This window comes from Oryctolagus cuniculus, chromosome 4 (assembly GCF_964237555.1).
Source record: "Oryctolagus cuniculus chromosome 4, mOryCun1.1, whole genome shotgun sequence".
Lineage (NCBI taxonomy): Eukaryota > Metazoa > Chordata > Mammalia > Lagomorpha > Leporidae > Oryctolagus > Oryctolagus cuniculus.
The window spans coordinates 125,068,760-125,088,566 of NC_091435.1; the positions used below are offsets into that span (position 1 = coordinate 125,068,760).

The following is a 19,807-nucleotide window of genomic DNA, read 5'->3' on the forward strand; positions in this document are numbered from 1 at the left end:
GAAAGCAGTAGAAGATGGCCCAAGTCCTTGGGCCCCTGCACCCGCGTGGGAGACCAGGAGGAGGCTCCTGGCTTCAGATTGGCGCAGCTCCGGCTGTTGCAGCCAATTGGGTGTGAACTATCAGATGGAAGACCTCTCTCTCTCTCTGTGTAACTCTTTCAAGCAAAATAATAAATACAAGTTTTTAAAAAAAATTTTTAATCTACAATGTGATCCCACTGAATATCTACCCAGGTATGCAAATATAAAAATAAAATATGACTTTGTCAGGGTTGGCAGGAATCGAGAACAGAAGGTATTTACATATAAAACTTTAATAAATTAAAAGGAAAAAAATATCATTACCCAGTGAGGCTGTAAATGAACATAATGAGCAACTCAGCATTTCTACTCCCAACTAACCTACAGTATATACAACACCAAAAGTACAAAAACACTGATGGCAGTACTGTCTGTAATCACACACACACACAAAAAAAAAACCTACACAAACTTGGGATTGTAAAAATAATTTGTGCTATATTCAAATGACCAAGAGCAGAAATGAACAACATGTTTAAATGTATTCACGTGAATGAAACTCAAACCTAAAGGTAAAAATAATTCAGGCAGTTTGATTCCATTTATATAAAGCCAAAAAATAGAATCAGTAACAAAATTCTGAAAAAGTTGTGACCTTTGACAGGAAGAGAGGACTGTGAGAAGAAAGGTATAAAGCGGGTTTCAAAAGTTCTACCTACATTCCATTTCTTATGCTGAGTAGGGGTCAATCAGTAATAAGGGGAGCAATGAGCAGAATAGACCTTTCTTCTGATGTAACTAGAATTACCAGGAAGCAATCAGAAAGACACACGGGAGAGGCCAATTAATGAGAAAACGACTTATTATTTAGTATCTAAGACCACTAAATTACTGAAATTTCAGACACTTTGGGGGAGTAAATACCCAACCTTTTGGTGCTAAAATTATCATTCACTAATCAATGGTAGTCTTTTGGACTCATCAATACTATTTTATGGAAGAACAATCTTTGGTCAAAGGACTATTTCATTTTCTGCTATGAAGGTTTAGATGACAATAAAGGCAAATTTTTAATGAATTTAACATGAGCAGCTATGGCTTTGGTTGTCATAAAATACCCCAGTTAATGACATAAAACTCTGGCCTTATAATTACATAGGGAATGTCTAAAAAGGAAATTCTAAGCCACTCTCTCAAATTAAGAGCATTTTCCAGATGCATTTTATTGTAAGTGGGTGTAAAAAAAACAACCCTGAGACTCTTCCTTAAGACTTATAATGACTCTCAGTATAATTAAATCAAATGGTTGTTAGTGTAAGTAGCACTACATGATTAACTACTCTGGCAAAGAAAACCAATATGTTACGTGAATATACTTAATCCTAGGATAAAAGTATATTTAAAAAAGCCAGTCAATTTCCAATATTCAACTCAATCAGGATGCAGGCACTTCTACGGTTGGTAGGGAGAATAATCATTTTTTTCCAAGTCAAATTCATAATTACCAGTTAAAGCTTTTCAGAGAATAAGGGGGGAGGGGAGCCTTTTACTATAAAGTGCTTACTACCAAGAAAATATTCACAGTTGAAGCTTTTGTACTTGACACATTTTTAATGACAAGTATTTCGTCTAATCAAAACCATAGCAAGTTATTAAAAGAAAACTGAATCTGGTATAGCTGCTGATCATCTTCCTTCTAATATTCTGCTATTTGTCTCAAGAATAAAAATAAAAACGTTAAACATTCTTAAGCAAACACTTAACCTTTACTGAAAGCTCCAAAGCTAGAGAAAACAAATTGATCTGTTCACTTTCTACTTTAAATAGCTTCCCTTTGTGCAATATTCATATCCAAGCAAAACACTTTCAAAAAGACTGGAAAAGTGCCGTTTTGTCCACTTATTAAAATTGCAAAATTATCTTCAATCTAAGGAATTAAGGAATTAACTGAATCACTGGGAGAAATGAATATTTTTATTATTGAGACTTATATGCAAGAAAGTGAAAATTACCCTATTTCCCAATAATCAATGAGGATCAGAATATCATGAGGAAATTAAGTATGATTATTTTAATTAACACCAACTCCATTTTGGTTAATTAGGTTCTCACAATTAGATTAACTCCATTTCTATCTTAACCCTGTGATCCCTTCCACATTAGTAGATGCAAAAGCCAAAAGGCAAAAGAGGTTAAGATAATTCACAATCTAAATAAATTAATTCAAAGTCATTTATGTTTATTTGGCTGTTCTTAGCAAAGAAACCTGAGATTAAAACAGAACCCTACTTTCAACATTGGAAAAGACAAAAGACCGTAACATCAACTAATAATCTATTATTCAAGAACAGTTTCCTAAACTAACTCAGAAGACCTAGTTAAATAAGACACATTGTTAAAAATTCTCTTCACCAGATAACCATTTTGCTAACCACCATCAGTGATAACGCTCTTTAAATGTTTCTATTCCTATCTTGTTAGTAATTAATCTTACCCAATTAAAACATTTTTATAAGTGAGAATTTAGCATGTTACTGGCTCAGTGAATCTACCAATTCACTTTCCAACTGCCTGCAATGGCAGAGGCTGCAGCAGGGCCAAAGCTAGGAGATGCAACTCAATCCAGGTCACCCACATGGGTGGTAGGAATCCGATTACTTACGTCACAACCACTGCTTCCAGGGTCTACATAAAGAGCCACAGCCAGGAATCAAACCCAAACACTCCAGTGTGGGATTGTAGGTGTCTTAATGAGTAGGCCAGATGCCCACCCCTAAGAATTTACTTTTTTCTTTTCAAGATTGACTTATTTATTTGAAAGGCACAATTAGAGAGAGGGGGAGAAACAGAACTCTTCCATCTGGTGGTTCACTCCCAAGACAGCCCCAACAACTAGGGATGGGCCAGGCCAAAGCTAAGAGCCTCTTCCTAGTCTCCCATATGGGTGGCAGCAGCCAAAGCACTTGGATCATCTGCTGCTGCTTTTCCTAGGCCATAAGCAGGGAGCTGGATTAGAAGTAGAGCAGCTGGGGGCCTGGCACCATGGCTCACTTGGTTAATCCTCCGCCTGCAGCGCCAGCATCCCATATGGGTGCCGAGATCTAGTTCCGGTTGCTCCTCTTCCAGTCTAGCTCTCTGCTGTGGCCCAGCAGGGGCCTAGAACTCCATCTGGGTCTCCTTTGTGGGTGACAGGGGCCCAAACATTGAGCCATCTTCTGCTTTCCCAGGCACAATTAGCAGGGAGCTAGACTGGAAGCAGAGCAGCCAGGACTCAGCCAGCACTCTGATTTAGGTTTGCAAGTGGTGGCTTAGGCTGCTTCACCACAACACTGGCTTCCTGATGATTTTAATAGTAAACTTAAGGAACAATGCAGAAGACAGATGATATTAAAAACATGTACTTGCATGTAAGACAACTCAGAAAAGTTTAGTAAATGAATGGAATCTACTGTATGATTAAGACGTACACAAATACCATTTAATTGCCATCAATAAGGAATGTGCTTGCTTTAAAGAAAACGACCTTTCTCTCTGTCTCTCTCTCACGGTCTAACTCTGCCTGTCAAATAAAAAAAAAAAAAAAAAAAAGAAGAAGTAGAGCAGCTGCAAAATGAACCAATGGCCATATGGGATGCTGGTGTCACAGGTGACAGCTTACCTGCTATGCCACAATATTCACCTCTCAGTATTTCTATAGTTTAATAACAACATTCTGGGGCTGGTGCTATGGCATAGTGGGCTTCTCCACCTGCAGTGCTGGCATCTCATCTGGGTGCCACATTATGTCCCAGATGTTCCTCTTCCGATCCAGCTGCATATAGCTGGGAAGGCAGTGGAAGATGGCCCAAGTGCTTGGGCCCCTGCACCTGCATGGGAGACCCAGAAGAAGCTCCTGGCTCCTGGCTTTGGAGCTCCAGCCACTGCCACCATTTGCGGAGTGAACCAGCAAATGGAAGACCTTTCTCTCTATTTCTCCCTCTGTCAGTGATTCTACCTCTCAAATAAACAATCTTTTAAAAAAAAATTCTACTTGTCTAATAAATCTACACTACTTAAAGTAAACTAGACCAAATTCCAGAATGTCACAACATCAAATACAGACAAGCATATAGAACAGGATCTCTCATTTGCTGGTGAGAATGCAAAATGGTACAGCTACTTTGGAAGACAGTTCGGCAGCTTCTTACAAAATTAAACATACTCTTATCACAGGATACACTAATTGCTCCTCTTAGAATTTACTCTAGAAGTTGAAAACTTAAATTTGCCCCAAACACCTGCAAGATTATACACCTTTATCATATAAACGGCAAAACTTGAAAACAACCAAGATGCCCTTTAGTAGGTGAATGAATAAACAGTGGTATATCCATACAAAGGACTATTCAGTGATAAAAAGAAATGTACCATCAAGCCATGAGAAGACAGAGAATTCTTAAATGCAGATTACTAAGCAAAAGAAGCCACCCTGAAAAGGCTACATACTACATGACTTCAAATTAAGATCAGTGATTGCCAGACGTTTGGGGGGAAGAGATGGATATGAAGAGCACAATGGATCTGTTGGACAGTAAAAATTCTATGTATGATAATATAACACAAAATGCATGTCATTATACAGCTGTGCAAACTCACAGACTGTATAACACCAAGTGAGAACCTTAACATAAATTATGCACTTTAGGTAGTAATGATGAGTTGTCATACATTCACCAATCCTAACAAATGTGCTACTCCAGCATGGGATGTTGATAATTGCAGAAGCTATGCATGTGTGAGGATGGGGGAATATGGGGAAACTGCTCTACACTTTCTTCTCAATTCTGTTGTGAAACTAAAACTGCCCCCCCAAAAAAAACCTTAAAAAAAAAAAAAAAGGAAAAGTAAGCAAAATGGTAACAAAGCATTCAAAACAGATTCCAAAACATTAACTCTGGCAAGTCCTGGGGCCCCTGCACCTGCATGGGAGACCCAGAAGAAGCTCCTGGCTTCAGATCAGCTCAGCTCTGGCTGTGGCAGTCATTTGGGGAGTGAACCAGAGGATGGAAAACCTCTCTCTGCCTCTCCTTCTCTGTGTAACTCTGACTTTCAAATAAATAAATAAATCTTTAAAAAAAAAAAAAAAAGGTAATTTGAAAGAAAAATATTTTTAAAAAAATTTACTCACAGGAAACAATACAAACCTTAAAAACATTTTATATTGATATATATAATGAAATACTATATATTATAATGAAACTAATATTTTCATTTTATTTGAAACAGAGAAAGAGAGGGTAGAAGAGTGAAGAGCGAAAGCAAAAGCAAGAGCGAGATGAGATAGTGCTTCCACCAACTGGTTTACTCCCTAAAAGTCAGAAATAGTCAGGGGTGGACCAGGACAAAGCCAAGGGCCTGGAACACAAATCTAGGTCTGCCACATGGGTGACAGGGACCCAAGTACTCGAGCCACTATTTGCTGTCTCGAAGGGTATACACTAGCAGGAAGCTGGATCAGAAGAACCAAGACTTAAATCAGGCATTCTAACACTGGATGTGGGCAGCCCAAGCAGCATCTTCACCTCTATGCCAAACACCTGCCCCTAAATAGGAACTTTGAGGTCTTGATTTACAATACTCATCTATTATTCATTTTGAGACAACACCCAGGTAAATATATTTATTAATGTTACAGTGGAGAAACACAACAGACATCATCTTAACCAAATGATCAAAATTAAGATCAGTTGTCATGTTATAAATCAACACTGTGTGCTTCTTGGAAAGACACACTGAACAGAAGCATAGCATCACTCCCATGATACTCTTGCCAAAAATGTGTAATCCAAAACTAGAAATGATGAAGGATTACACAAACCAAAATCGAGAGATAGTGTACAAAGGAACTGGTATGTGCTTTTAAAAGATACTGTCAAGATCAAGATCATAAAAGAGAAGAAAATAACAACCAAGGAACTCTTTTGCTTCAGACTAAAGGAGTCTAAAGAGAAATGACAAATATTACACATGGTCCTGGACTGGAACCATGCCCTAGAAGGGACATCAAAGAGACAAAAAGAATGGAATCTGTGGATGAGATGGTAACAACGTACCAGCATGAATGTCCTAATTTTAATAGCTGTATAATGATTCTGTAGAAGAGCATCCAAGGACTTAAAAAATAAAAGTAACAGGACATCACATCAAACTTCCTCAAATGGTTCAAAAATGTCAATTAGAAAACTGGGCAAAGGCATACAGAAGCTCTGTGTACCATAGGCTAAGTATCCCCAAATGCGTGGGACCAAAGTGTTTTAGATTCTGGAGTTTTTTGGTGGGGATATGCGCATACTTTACCAGTTGAACACTCCTATCCAAACATTCAAAAACCTGAATATTCAAACTCCAAAACTCTTCAGCATAATGTCAATGCTAAATGGAATTTGTGGATGAGACAGTAACAACCTACCATCTCAGATTTCAGAGCATTTTGGTTTTCAGATAAGGGATATTCAATCTGTATTTCTGCAACTTTTCTATAGATTTGTATGTACAAGTTTTGGCTTTTTTTTAATGGACAATGTTTTGTTAAGAAGTTTACTTTTCTGATGGCAGATTCACTATCGGGTCAATTTGGCCACATTAGTGTACAATTCATACATAGCTGCAGTACATACAAACTATCTCAGCCAAGTAAATATCCTAAAGAGAGAAAATACTAAAGAAGTATGAGTCACAAACAATAAAATATAAGTAAACTCTTAAAGCAACTTTTCAAGATATACCTGCATGCCATAGCAAATTCCAAGAACAGGCTTGCCAATAGTGAATATCGCTGGATCAAACCAGGGAGCATCCTCTGCATACACAGAATTGGGTCCTCCGGAGATTATAATAGCACTGTGGATTTAAAGAAGACAGTTACTGAGCCACCTCTAACTGCTCATGTTTTCACAAAGTCTATGTTCTCTCTCTGATACTCTGAAGGAAACAACACAGATTCAAAGATTTTGTTTTATCTTCAGTATACTGCAACAGATCTAGATTTTTATCATAGCCAGTTAATATCCTACAGAGCTTAATTGTTTTCACTGTATTGTACTGCAATGTCCATCAACTCAGCATTCAACTGTTAGTAAACATAAAACTTCCAAATATATTAAAAAAAAGAAAAACAATGATACTATCTGTGAAAGCATGAATTTGTTATGATTATTTCTTCTTCAATGAAGTAAAGAAAAATTCTGAAAGGAAATGTAAAAACCACAGGTCCCCTTTGAGGACAAGATCAGTCACAGAACAACTAAAGGCATTAGGAATACCCTGGATAGTTCAGAACAAAACACAAAGAATGGGGGCCAGTGTTGTGTCATAGCAGGTTAAGCTTCCACCTATAAAGAGGGCATCCCATATGGGTGCTGGTTTGAGACCTGCCTGCTCTACTTCTAATCCAGCTCCCTGCTAATGAGCCTAGGAAAACAATGCCGGATGGTCCAAGTCCTTAGGCTCCTTCACCCACATGGGAGACCTGGAAGAAAACTCCGGACACCTGGCTTCAGCCTGGTCACTCCTAGCCATTGCAGTCATCTGGGGATTGAACCAGCACATGGAAGATCTTTCTTTCCTCTCTAACTCTGCCTTTCAAATAAATAAAAACTAAATCTATGGGGCTTGCACTGTGGCGTAGCGGGTAAAGCCACCGTCTGCAATGCCGTCATCCCATATGGGCACCGGTTTGAATCCCAGCTGCTCCACTTCTGATCCAGCTCTCTGCTATCGACTGGGAAAGCAGAAGATGGCCCAAATCCTTGGGCCCCTGTACTCACGTGGGAAGACCCGGAGGAAGCTCCTGGCTCCAGATCAGCACAGCTCCAGCCATTGCGGCAAGTTGGGGAGTGAACCAGTGGATGTAAGACCTCTCTCTTTGCCTCTCCTCCCTCTGTGTTAACTTTGACTTTTAAATGAATAAATAAATCTTTAAAAAAAAAAGATAAATACGGGCCGGCGATGTGGCGTAGCGGGTAAAGCCACAGCCTGCAGTGCCAGCATCCCATATAGATGCCAGTTCAAGTCCTGGCTGCTCTACTTCCAATCCAGCTCTCTTCTATGGCCTGGAAAAGCATAAGACGGCCCAAGTCCTTGAGCCCCTGCACACGTGTGGGAGACCTGGAAGCAGCTCCTAGCTTCGGATCAACACAGCTCCGGCCACTGTGGCCTCTGAGGAGTGAACCAGCGGATGGAACCCTCCTTCCCTTCCCCCACCCCGTCTGCCTCTCCTTCTCTGTGTAACTGATTTTCAAGTACATAAATAAATCTTTAAAAATAATAAATCAACACACACACACACACACACACACACACACAAAGAATGCCACCTTTCAACTGTGTTCCAGCAGCTGCCACTTTGCTGTCTCCATCTGACCCAGCTCCAGCTGAAGGAGAACAGGTAAGTAAGGAGGTCCCTATACTACGGCTCTTTCACAGCAGACTGCCCACAAACTGCTGGTAAAGCATGCAAGAAACAACTGACTACAAAAGCTGCTTACCAGAGCACACCCTCTACTGGTGAGGTGAAGAAACTCATCATTATAGGCCTGGTACTGTGACATTTAGTGACATCAGGCAGCAAACTCTCCACCTGGCATCTGGCACGGGAAATCGCTCAGAACCTCAAAACAGATCTGTATTTCCAGAGCACAATGACTGGTACCTTGCAGGAGGCAAGTGAGCCTCTCTGTTGGCCTTTCTGAAGATATCAACCTGGGCACCATCTGTGCCACACGTGTAAAAATCATGCCAAAAGACATCCAGCTAGCTGGCAGCACACATGGACAATGTGCTTAAGAATCTACTGTGATGGGAAATATTTTATTTTATCCTCAAAAAAATTTTTTTCTTATTAGTATTTCCAAAGTTAAGTTTTTTTTCCCCACGGCATCAAAAGGTACCCAAGTGTATAACTGTGAGTGAAAAATGGAGGACAGAAATCAGGTATTGGCAGTTTTTTCATTTTCATTTGTGTGTGGACTTTTAATATAAATGCAGGGACTTAAATCATTAAACGGTCAAAATGTGTCAGTGAAAAAGCTTTAGAAGGGCTGGCGCCTCGGCTCAATAGGCTAATCCTCTGCCTTGCAGCGCTGGCACACCAGGTTCTAGTCCCGGTTGAGGCACCGGATTCTGTCCCGGTTGCCCCTCTTCCAGGCCAGCTCTCTGCTGTGGCCAGGGAGTGCAGTGGAGGATGGCCCAAGTGCTTGGGCCCTGCACCCTATGGGAGACCAAGATAAGCACCTGGCTCCTGCCTTCGGATCAGCGTGGTGCACTGGCCGCGGCAGCCATTGGAGGGTGAACCAACGGCAAAAGGAAGACCTTTCTCTCTGTCTCTCTCTCATTGTCCACTCTGCCTGTCAAAAATAAATAAATAAATAAAAATAAAATAAAAAAAGAAAAAGCTTTAGAAGTTCAACCATGTAACAAATACAAATAAACCTGTTTAATTTTTCTGAATAATGCCAATTATTTAATTTCTTTAAAGCAAGCACATTTCTTATTGATGGCAATTAAATGGTATTTGTGTACGTCTTAATCATACAGTAGATTCCATTCATTTACTAAACTTTTCTGAGTTGTCTTACATGCAAGTACATGTTTTTAATATCATCTGTCTTCTGCATTGTTCCTTAAGTTTACTATTAAAATCATCAGGAAGCCAGTGTTGTGGTGAAGCAGCCTAAGCCACCACTTGCAAACCTAAATCAGAGTGCTGGCTGAGTCCTGGCTGCTCTGCTTCCAGTCTAGCTCCCTGCTAATTGTGCCTGGGAAAGCAGAAGACGGCTCAATGTTTGGGCCCCTATCACCCACATAGGAGACCCAGATGGAGTTCTAGGCCCCTGCTTTTGGCCTGGCACAGCCCTGGTTGCTGAGGGCATTCGGGAAGTGAATCACCAGATGGAAGCGTTTTTCTCTGTCACCCTACCTAAAAATGAAAATATATTAAATAAAATAAAATTCTATAAAACATACTGATAAAGATTTCCAGAATCTCAGTATATTTAGCTTTATAAAGGATAACATAGGATGGCCCAGCATTCTTCATTAATCTGCTAAACAACTCAAGGCTCTAAGATTCTTAGTTCTATTTTTAAAATGTGATGGACTTAGTCAAGGATAAAAGTCAAGCAGTACTTAAACCAATTATGAAAATTCTTATCTCCATAAATCTTGAGAAGAGCTAATCACTGAAGTCTGTTTCTCATAGTGCTATTTTGAAACTAATGTGTGCTGTTACAAGTGTTATTAGAAGGCCCAACAAACCTTAAGTTATCCCAAATATCAATTTTATGTATCAGGCAGATCAAAGTTCTAAAATCGGTGGATTAAGATGTCTCTGATGTTACAAAGCTAACATTTATTCTAGAAGAAAGGTGGTCAAACAGGTACTTCAGGCAAAGAATTATGGTTCAAAAAGCCACAGTGCTATACAGTTCCTAATCTTCTCCATACTACAGAAAAGAAAAAACTTCTAAAGAAATTGGACCTAGGAACTGTTCATGATCAACTGACAGGAAACACAGATTTCTATTGCCAAGTATGTGGTCACCCTAATCTAAAGTATTGTTTACAAAGGATATTTTGTTTTAGGAGGGGGAAAATGGCAGGGCTTAGGTCTGACACACAGCCATTCAGATTTCTCAGTCTATGAAACTAATTCTTGCTAGTACATCAACACAGCTGAATTAGATAAACTCAAGGAGCACATCTTTAAAATTCCACCATTTAAAGGAGTGTGGCTTTTAATCTGTATCCTAAAACTGGAATAGAGATCAATTTAAATCTATCTGGGGCCTGTGCTGTGGCATAGTAAACTGCTGCCTGTGGCGCCTACATCCCATATGGGCAAAAGTTCAAGTCCCAGCTGTTCCACTTCTGATCCAGCTCCCTGCTAAAATGCCTAGCAAGGCACTGGAGGATGGCCCAAGTGCTTGGGCCCCTGCACCTATATGGGAGACCTGGAAGAAGCTTCTGGCTTCAGAACTGTCCAGCTCCAGTTATTGTGGCCACTGGGGGAGTGAATCAACAGATGGAAGACTTCTGTCTGTAACACTGCCTCTCAAATAAATCTTAAAAGAAAAAAAAATGTAAACCTGCCTTTTCTGATTTTCACTACTCTACTTTAGAATGAAAAAATCACAGAGGGGCCGGCCCTGTGGCGTAGTGGGTAAAGCTGCTACCTGCAGTGCTGGCAACCCATATGGGCACCAATTTGAGTCCCAGCTGTTCCACTTCCAATCCAGCTCCCTGCTAATGTGCCTGAGAAAGCAACGGAAGATGGCCTAAGTCTTTGGGCCCCTGCACCCACATCAGAGACCCAGAAGAAGCTCCTGGCTTTGGATCGGCCCAGCTCCAGCCATTGCAACCATTTCGGGTGTGAACCAGTGGATGAAAGACTTCTCTCTGCCTTTGCCTCTGCTTCTCTGTAACTCTGCCTTCCAAATAAATACACAGAACAATATGCACTGCACATGTCTATTAAGTTTTTACAAGTTCTTTTAACCATTTTCTCATTTGCAAAACAATTGTTTCAAAGAAAGGTAAAATATGTTTTGGAGATGCATGGCATGTCTATTATATTTATGTGCCAGGGCCAGCACTGTGGTGCACTGTGTTAAACTACCACTTCCAAAGCAGGCATCCTATATCAGAGTGCGGATTGGAAACCTGGATACTCTGCTTCTGACCCAGACCCCAGCTAATGTGCCTGGGATGTTAGTGAAAGAATTGGGGCCCCTGCCACTCATGTGAGAAACTAGAATGGAGTTTCTGGATCCTGGCCTAAGCGTAGAACAGACCTGGCTATTGCAGTCATTTAGGAAGTAAACTAGTAGATGGATTTTCTATCTTCCTCTCGCACCATACCCCACCTTTGAAAGAAAATCTCAAAAAAAAAAAAAAAAAAAAAAAAAAAAAAAAAAAAAAAAATTTGGTGGTAGAGGGGTGTTCCTGTGCCAACTAAGGACAAACTGCAATTGTTTGCTTCTAGAAAAAAAACACTCTAATAAAGAAGAATAATTCTATGTGAAAAAGGTACAGCAGGGGCTGGCACCATGGCATAGCAGGTTAAGTCACCACCTGTGCTACCTGGACCCCATAGAGACATCGGTTTGAATCCTGGCTGCTCCACTTCCTATCCAGCTCCCTGATGATGTGCCTGGAAAAGAAGTGGAAGACTGCCCAAGGGCTTGGGCCCTGTGCCCACATGGGAGACCTGGAAGAAGCTCCTGGCTTCGGCTTGGCCCAGTCCTGGCTGTTGAAGCCGTCTGGAGAGTGAACCAGAGAATGGAAAATCTCTCTCTCTCTTTGCTTCTAACACTGATTTTAAAATAAATATATAAATCATGAAGGAAGGGAGGGAGGGAGGGCGAGGGGAGGGGAGGAAGGACAGCATTAACCAGAAATAGTTGTTAAGGTTTTTGGCACAGTGGTTAAGCTGGCTGCTTAGGATGTCCACATCCCATATAGGAGTTCTGGGTTTTTTGAGTCCTGGCTCTGCTTCCAGGTCCAGCTTCCTGATAATGCATACCCTATGAGGTAGCAGATAATGGATCAAGTACTTGGGTTCCTACTACCCACATGGGAGACCCAGACTGAGTTCTAGGCTCCTGGCTTCAGCCTGGCCTAGCCCCAGCTCCAGACGTTACAGAATTGTGGGAAGGCAGCCAGCAGATGGAAGATGTCTCTCTTTCTGCCTTTCAAATGAATAAACTTTAAATAAATAAGAAAATCTTTTTAAAAAGACATTGTACAGATGTTGGCTGTTTTTCTGACCAGTTCTAAGGGTATAAGCTATTGGAGTTAGTCCTTATATTAAGACTTAGGAAATATTTTTTATACTTTAGAACCTAGCCTCTTGGAACAGAAAGCAAAACAGATTTGTTGTAAACAGATTTCTTCTCTTTTGGGTATTCTACCTAATTTTATGTAATTTCTTTGGATTAAGCACTTTTAGGATGAATAAACAACCTTAACACCTGCATACAACTCTGACCAACAAATCTTATCAACATCAAATATTCATATAGGTTCTTCTAACTGTAAAGTTAAAATTAAGGTAATTTTTTTGAAAGAATTATTTTATTTATTTGAAAGACAGAGTTACAGAGAGAAGTGGAGCCAGAGAGAGAGGTCTTCCATTCCGCTGGTTCACTCCCCAGATGACCACAATGGCCAGAGCTGAGCTTATCGGAAGCCAGGAGTCAAGAGCTTCTTCTGGGTCTCCTATGCGGGTGCAGGGGCCCAAATCTTCTGCCACTTTCCCAGGCCATAGTAGAGAGCTGGTTCAGAAGCGGAGCAGCCGGGACTCAAACCGGAGCCCATATGGGATGGCAGTGCTGTAGGCTGACCTTTAACCTGTTGCGCTACAGCACTGGCCCTGGTGATCTTCTTAACTGAAAGCTTAATCCCTCCTTTCCACCCCTCTCTTTCAAATGGGAACCATGGGAAACTTCTCAAAACCATTCTCTATCTTATTTCCATAGGAATATGCAGTGTTCAAGCAAATCAATAATAAAATATCCCATGACCCAAGCTCAATCTCTTCATAAAAACGATAATGAAAAGTCTACCGGAATCCTTGTTCTTTTATAGCAAACGCTGGTGTTTCCAAGGGGAAGATTTCAGACTGCACAAATAGTTCCCTCACTCTTCGGTCTATGACTTTCCCATACTGAGCACCAGCATCCAAAATGACAACAGCTCCTTCATGGTGGTGGCAGCCATCCTTAAGGTCTCCTCCAGCATTCTCCGCCTGCAAATATTAATACAAAAGAAGATTAGGTCTATTTTTAAAAAATGGTGAACTGCTGCCAGCTCCAAAAAGGCACACTAATGAAAACTTATGATGTTCTGAGTTATCAATTCAAAACATTTATTTCTTTATTCAAAGAACAGCAGAGTTACAGAGGAGAGAGGAAGAGACAGAGGGATAGAAATCTTCCAACCCCTGGTTCACTCCCCCAAATGGCTGCAATGGCCAGGACTGGGCCAGGTCAAAGCCAGGAGCCAGGAGCCTCTGGCAGGTCTGCCACATGGGTACAGGGGCCCAATGATTTGGGCCATCTTCTGCTGTGTTATCAGGCCATTAGCAAGGAGCTGGATTGGAAGCACAGTAGCCGAGACTTGAACCAGTATCCATGTGGGATGCTGGTGTCACAGGCGGAAATTTTACCAGCTATACCACAACACTGGCTCCAAAGCATTTCTTTTAAAGGGAAGACTTTAATACATATCCATACATGGGTACATATAAACTTTTAAATTCAATAAAACTACCACTTATAGACTATGCGATATAATCAACTAGATGTAGAAATACCTTATATGCATTATCTTTGTTTAAAAAAAGACTTATTTATTTGAAAGATCATGGGGGAGTCAGGATGAGGGGGGAATGGCAGTTATCTTCCATCCTTTGGGTTGACTCTCAAATGGCTGCAATAGCTAGGCTGGGCTGGGCTGGGCCACACCAAAGCCAGGAGCCTTGAACTCCATGTGGTCTCCCACATGGGCGGCAAAGGCCCAAACTTTGGCCATCTTTCACTGCTTTCCCAGGCAGGGAAATGGATCGAAGCCCAACAGCCAGGATGAGAACCAGTGCTCTCATACAGGAGTGGCTTAACCTGCCACAATGCCAGCCCCTACATGTATTATCTAGTACTACAATGAATATACAATCCAGCTATGCCAAGATACTGTCCTGGGGCTGGCGCCATGGCTCACTTGGCTAATCTCCGCCTGCAGTGTTGGCATCCCATATGGGTGGCCAGGTTCTAGTCCCGGCTGCTCCTCTTCCAGTCCAGCTCTCTGCTGTGGCACGGGAAGGCAGTGGAAGATGGCCCAAGTGCTTGGGAGCCTGCACCCGTGTGAGAGACCAGGAGGAAGCTTGTGGCTCCTGGCTTCGGATCGGCACAGCACCAGCCATGGCTGCCATTTGGGGGGTGAACCAACGGAAGGAAGATTTTTCTGTCTCTAACTCTGTCAAATAAAAAAAAATTAAAAAAAAAAAAAGATAACATCCTGCTTTATACCTGACACTATTTTTACAGAACCTCCTTTTAATCTCAAAGTGTCCCAGTTTGGATAATAAGTTAGATGGTCACTCTATCTAACCGTCACAGCATTTCCATGAGGGATGTACTTAGGAGGAAGAAACTAAAAAGTTTTCTGCTAGGCTCTATAAGCACAGCCAGATTCACTTGACTTGTTTTTTTCTGTATTATAGTTTGAATATCCCTGATGTGAAATGCTTGAGACCACAAGTATTTATGATTTCACATTTTTATGGGTTTTGCAGTACTTGCACAGACTTTACTATAGCCAACATGAACTTAAGAAGTTTCAGATTTAGAAGCATTTTGTATTTTTGATACTCCACCTGAACCTGAGGAAAATTATACACATGCATCTAATTCATAACATCAGGATTCTCAAAAGGTTTTTAGGTTTTTTAAATTTTATCTCTGTCAAGTATACACTGACAACATTTTTACATAAAGTAACTTAGCAAAATGTAAAATTCTAATACATATGCTTAAATATTTATCTGCAACTGACTTCAAAAAATGCAGAATACCAGTTTGAGTCCCAGATCTCTACTAATACACCTGGGAAAGCTGCAGAAGATGGTCCAAGTTCTTAGGCCCCTTCCACCCATGTGGGAGACCTGGATAGAGCTCCAGGCTTTGGTTTGGCCCAGCCCTGGCCGTAATGGCCAGTTAGGGACCTAATCAGCAAATGAAGATCTCCTCCCACCCCGCCCCGCCCTCCTCCCTTACTGTTTTTCAAATAAATTTTAAAAATTTTTTTAAAAATGCAAAAGTAGGTGGATATGAATAAGATTATCCATGTACTAAAACCCCTGAAATTGGGGGACCAGAAGGTTAAAGGTCTAGTCTCTATTTTGGCAGGCGGGTGGGATGGAGTGGAGGTGGAGGGATGGTTTGTGTGTGCGTGTGTTTGTGTGTGTGTGTGTGTTTTAAATTTTACATAAGTTTTTTTTTTTTTTTTTTGTAAAGAACTTAATTGAGGGGCCAGCGCTATGGCAAAGCACTGCCTGAAGTACTGCCATCCCATATGGGCACAGGTTCGAGTCCCAGCTATTCCAGCTCTCTGCTATGGCCTGGGAAAGTAGTACAAAATGGCCCAAGTCCTTGGGTCCCTGCACCTACATGGGAGACCCAGAAGAAGCTCCTTGCTCTTGGCTTCAGATTGGCCCAGTTCCAGCCGTTGCAGCCATTTGGAGAGTGAACCAGCAGATGGAAGATCTTTCAAATAAATAAAAAAAATCTGCCTTTCATATAAATAAAGAAATCTTAAAAAAAAAAAAAAAACTTAATTGAGATGACAGACAGACTGAGATCCTGTCTGCTTGTTCATTCTCCAAATGCTCACAACAGCTGGGGCAGGCAGGGCCAAGACCAAAAGCCAGAAACCAGGAATGCAATCCAGATCTCACATGTGGGTGGGTGGAATGAATCCAACTACTTTAGCCATCTCTGCTGCCTCCCACGGTTCACATTAGGGAGTGGAGCAGGGTATCAAACGCAGGAACTACGATATGGGATGTCGGTGTCCCAAGTCACATCTTAACCAGTGTACCTAATGCCCACACTCCAAAATGCCTTAAAACAGGTATGCACCCTAAAAATCCACTTAGTGGAAACATACATAACATGATCCCACTTTATTTTGAGTAAAACTGTAACTGTGTACATGTATGTATGCAAAAAAAAATATGGGATGATATACACCAAAATATTACATAGGTTGTATGTGAATGATGGAACCAGAGGTAATTTTAAAATTTTTTTCTTCCTGGGGCAGGCTTTGTGGCATAGCAGGTAAAGCCACTGCCTGTGATACTCACCAGCATCCCATATGGGCATTCATTTGTATCCTGGCTGCTCCACTTCTGATCTAGCTCCCTGCTAATGGTCTGGGAAAGCAGAAGATGGTCCTAGTGTTTGGGCCCTTGCTCCCCACATGGGAGACCTAGAAGAAGCTCCTGGAGCCTGGCCTGGCCATTGTGGCAATCTGCAGAGTGAATCAGCAGATGGAAGATATCTCTCTGTGTCTCTACCTCTCTGTAACTCTTTCAAATAAATAAATAAATCTTAAAAAAAAAAAAAACACTCAACATCCCTCCCAAACTCTGCCCATCAAAGAAATCTTAAAATTTTTCCTTCTTTATGCTCTTTAGTATCTTCTAAATGTTTACAACAAACATTTTTGGGAGGTTTTCCCCCTTCAGCTGTAAAATTTGTACATAAAAAGAAGCTTAAGTAAGTCTTTTAGCCACTTGTGTAACCATTTCCACTCCTCTTCCCTTCTCTCCCCTACCACACCACTATCTCCTTTGTAAGTCACAATCACCTACAGAAGATATTTATGTGAGGATCTAATAAACCAGAAAGAATTGCTCAGGTTCACAAAAATGGAAGATTTTAGTCATGTCAATATTCAACAATGTAGAACCATCAGAGACAAGCTTTATCCTTTTAGACCTTTACCCCTAGTGTATAAACACACATGCCCCTGATCTATTATAAAGTGTGTTTGAAAGACAACTATATTACTGTGTAAAGTTCTCAAACTCAGCAGTTCCTTTACCATCAACACGATTTTTTTTAACCAAATCTATCTAGTTCATTTATTTACATTTTCCTTTTATTTTTGAAAGGCGGACAGAAAGAGATCTTCCATCTGCTGGTTTGCTTCCCCAAATGCCTACGGCAGCCAGATGCAAGTCAGTGGCCAATAACTCAATCCAAATTGGTGTTTGGGTCTCTGCTACTTGAGTCATCACCTGCTGCATTCCAGGGCACACATTAGCACAAAGCTGGAATTAGGAGCAGAGGAAGGACTTGAACCCAGCACTTTGACATGTTGATACAGGCATCGCCAAGTGGGTTAATATAAGCGAGGCAAGAAGCTAGTGAGGGGAGAAAAACTGAAAGAAATGTCAGCAATCTCCTTGTAGGAGCCAGGACTGCTAAAACTCCACTCCTCTTTCATGCTGATCCAACATGGCTACAGGCTTGCCACATGTGCATCCCATGAGGCACCTGAGCCTCACTTCCTCATAATGCACGGTTTTCTATGACAACATGTGCTGAGCTCCCTGTGGAGAAGTTATGGTCACCACCTACACTGAAGCCCCATCCAAACTCCACACTATTTGTACATTTAATTAGGGCAACACACCCTGGCCAAGAAAGGGGCAACCTGAACTTAGAAGGGCTCAGCAGCAGCAGCTGCCACTCTTTCATCATGGAAAAGAGTTTGCCCAAATTCAGGTCTGAATGTGTATTACCCGTTTAAATAAATCCTGTTTTCAATTTTTTTTTTTTTTTTTTTTTTTTTTTACAGGCAGAGTGGACAGTGAGAGAGAGAGACAGAGAGAAAGGTCTTCCTTTTTCCATGTGTTCGCTGCGCCGATCTGAAGCCAGGAGCCAGGTGCTTCTCCTGGTCTCCCATGCGGGTGCAGGGCCCAAGCACTTGGGCCATCCTCCACTGCCCTCCCGGGCCACAGCAGAGAGCTGGACTAGAAGAGGAGCAACCAGGACAGAATCCGGTGCCCCAACCGGGACTAGAACCCAGGGTGCCAGCACCGCAGGCGGAGGATTAGCCTATTGAGCTGCTGCACCGGCCATGTTCTCATTCTTGTACCTTATTTATGTCTCTGCTTTGAATTAGTCTCTTATGTAGAGACAAAAACTTGGTATAAATCCAACTGGGGAGGATGTTTCCCACAACAGTATCTTTTTTTAAAGATAAAGAGGGAGAGACAGAGAGACATCATCCATTTGGTAGTTCACTCCCCACATGGCTGCAACACTTGGGGTTGGGCCAGGCCAAAGCCAGGAGCTTAGAACTCCATCTGCATCTCCTACATGGGTGACAGGAGTCCAAGTATTTGGGCCATCTTCCAGTGCCTTCCCAGATTAGTAGGGAGCTGGATCAGAAGCAGAGAAACCAGGACTCAAACCTGTGCTCCAATGGGATGCCCATGTTGTTGCAGGCAGCAGCTTATTTAACCTGCTGTACCACACTGGCCCCACAACAAGGTCTTAACTGCTGTGCCAAACACCTGCCCCTCACTTTTCTTTTTTTTTAACATCACAGGCAGTGTTCTTGTTTCTCATAGCTATGATATGCATAAATTTCAAGTATCAGAGTTTACACCAAGGTTTAGTTAACACCGATTCCCTAAGGTCATAGTTCAAATTTGAGCTATGTATTAATTATGAATAACTGCATAAAGAACAAACTTCACCAAATGGATGATGTCTTTTTCACAAACTTCACAAACAAACCACTAAATATCTTTTAAAAATATACTGTTTTGGGAAACATCCTTCCCAGTTGGATTTATTCCAAGTTTTTGTCTATACTTAAGAGACTAATTCAAAGCAGACATAAATAAGGTACAAGAATGAGAGCAGGATTTATTTAAACAGGTAATACACATTCAGACCCGAATGTGAGCCAGTTCTGCAGTCCACAAACCATCACTTAGGTAACAGATTAACACCATGATCAGGGACCAATACAGTTCCTTACTTCAGAGTCTGCTGGTGACTGGTCACTATACTACAAATAGCCACGAACACAGTTGTGGTAGCTTTGCAAACCTAGAGGATAGCCGGCGCCGCGGCTCACTAGGCTAATCCCCCGCCTTGCAGTGCCGGCACACCGGGTTCTAGTCCCGGTCGGGGCGCCGGATTCTGTCCCGGTTGCCCCTCTTCCAGGC

At 41.5% G+C, this 19,807-nt stretch overlaps 1 protein-coding gene across 3 annotated transcripts in view; it reads right to left on the minus strand.

The window, feature by feature from the left end:
• The window catches only part of GMPS (guanine monophosphate synthase), a 100,696-nt gene that overhangs the window by 33,454 nt on the left and 47,435 nt on the right, over positions 1 to 19,807 (minus strand). For all 3 annotated transcript variants that reach the window (XM_008266378.4, XM_008266379.4, XM_070072618.1), the window contains exons 2-3: positions 13,623 to 13,804; positions 6,786 to 6,900 (exon numbers count right to left, since the gene is read on the minus strand). In XM_008266378.4, coding sequence (XP_008264600.1) covers positions 6,786 to 6,900; positions 13,623 to 13,804 — 297 coding nt within the window. The remainder of the gene's footprint in view (positions 1 to 6,785; positions 6,901 to 13,622; positions 13,805 to 19,807) is intronic.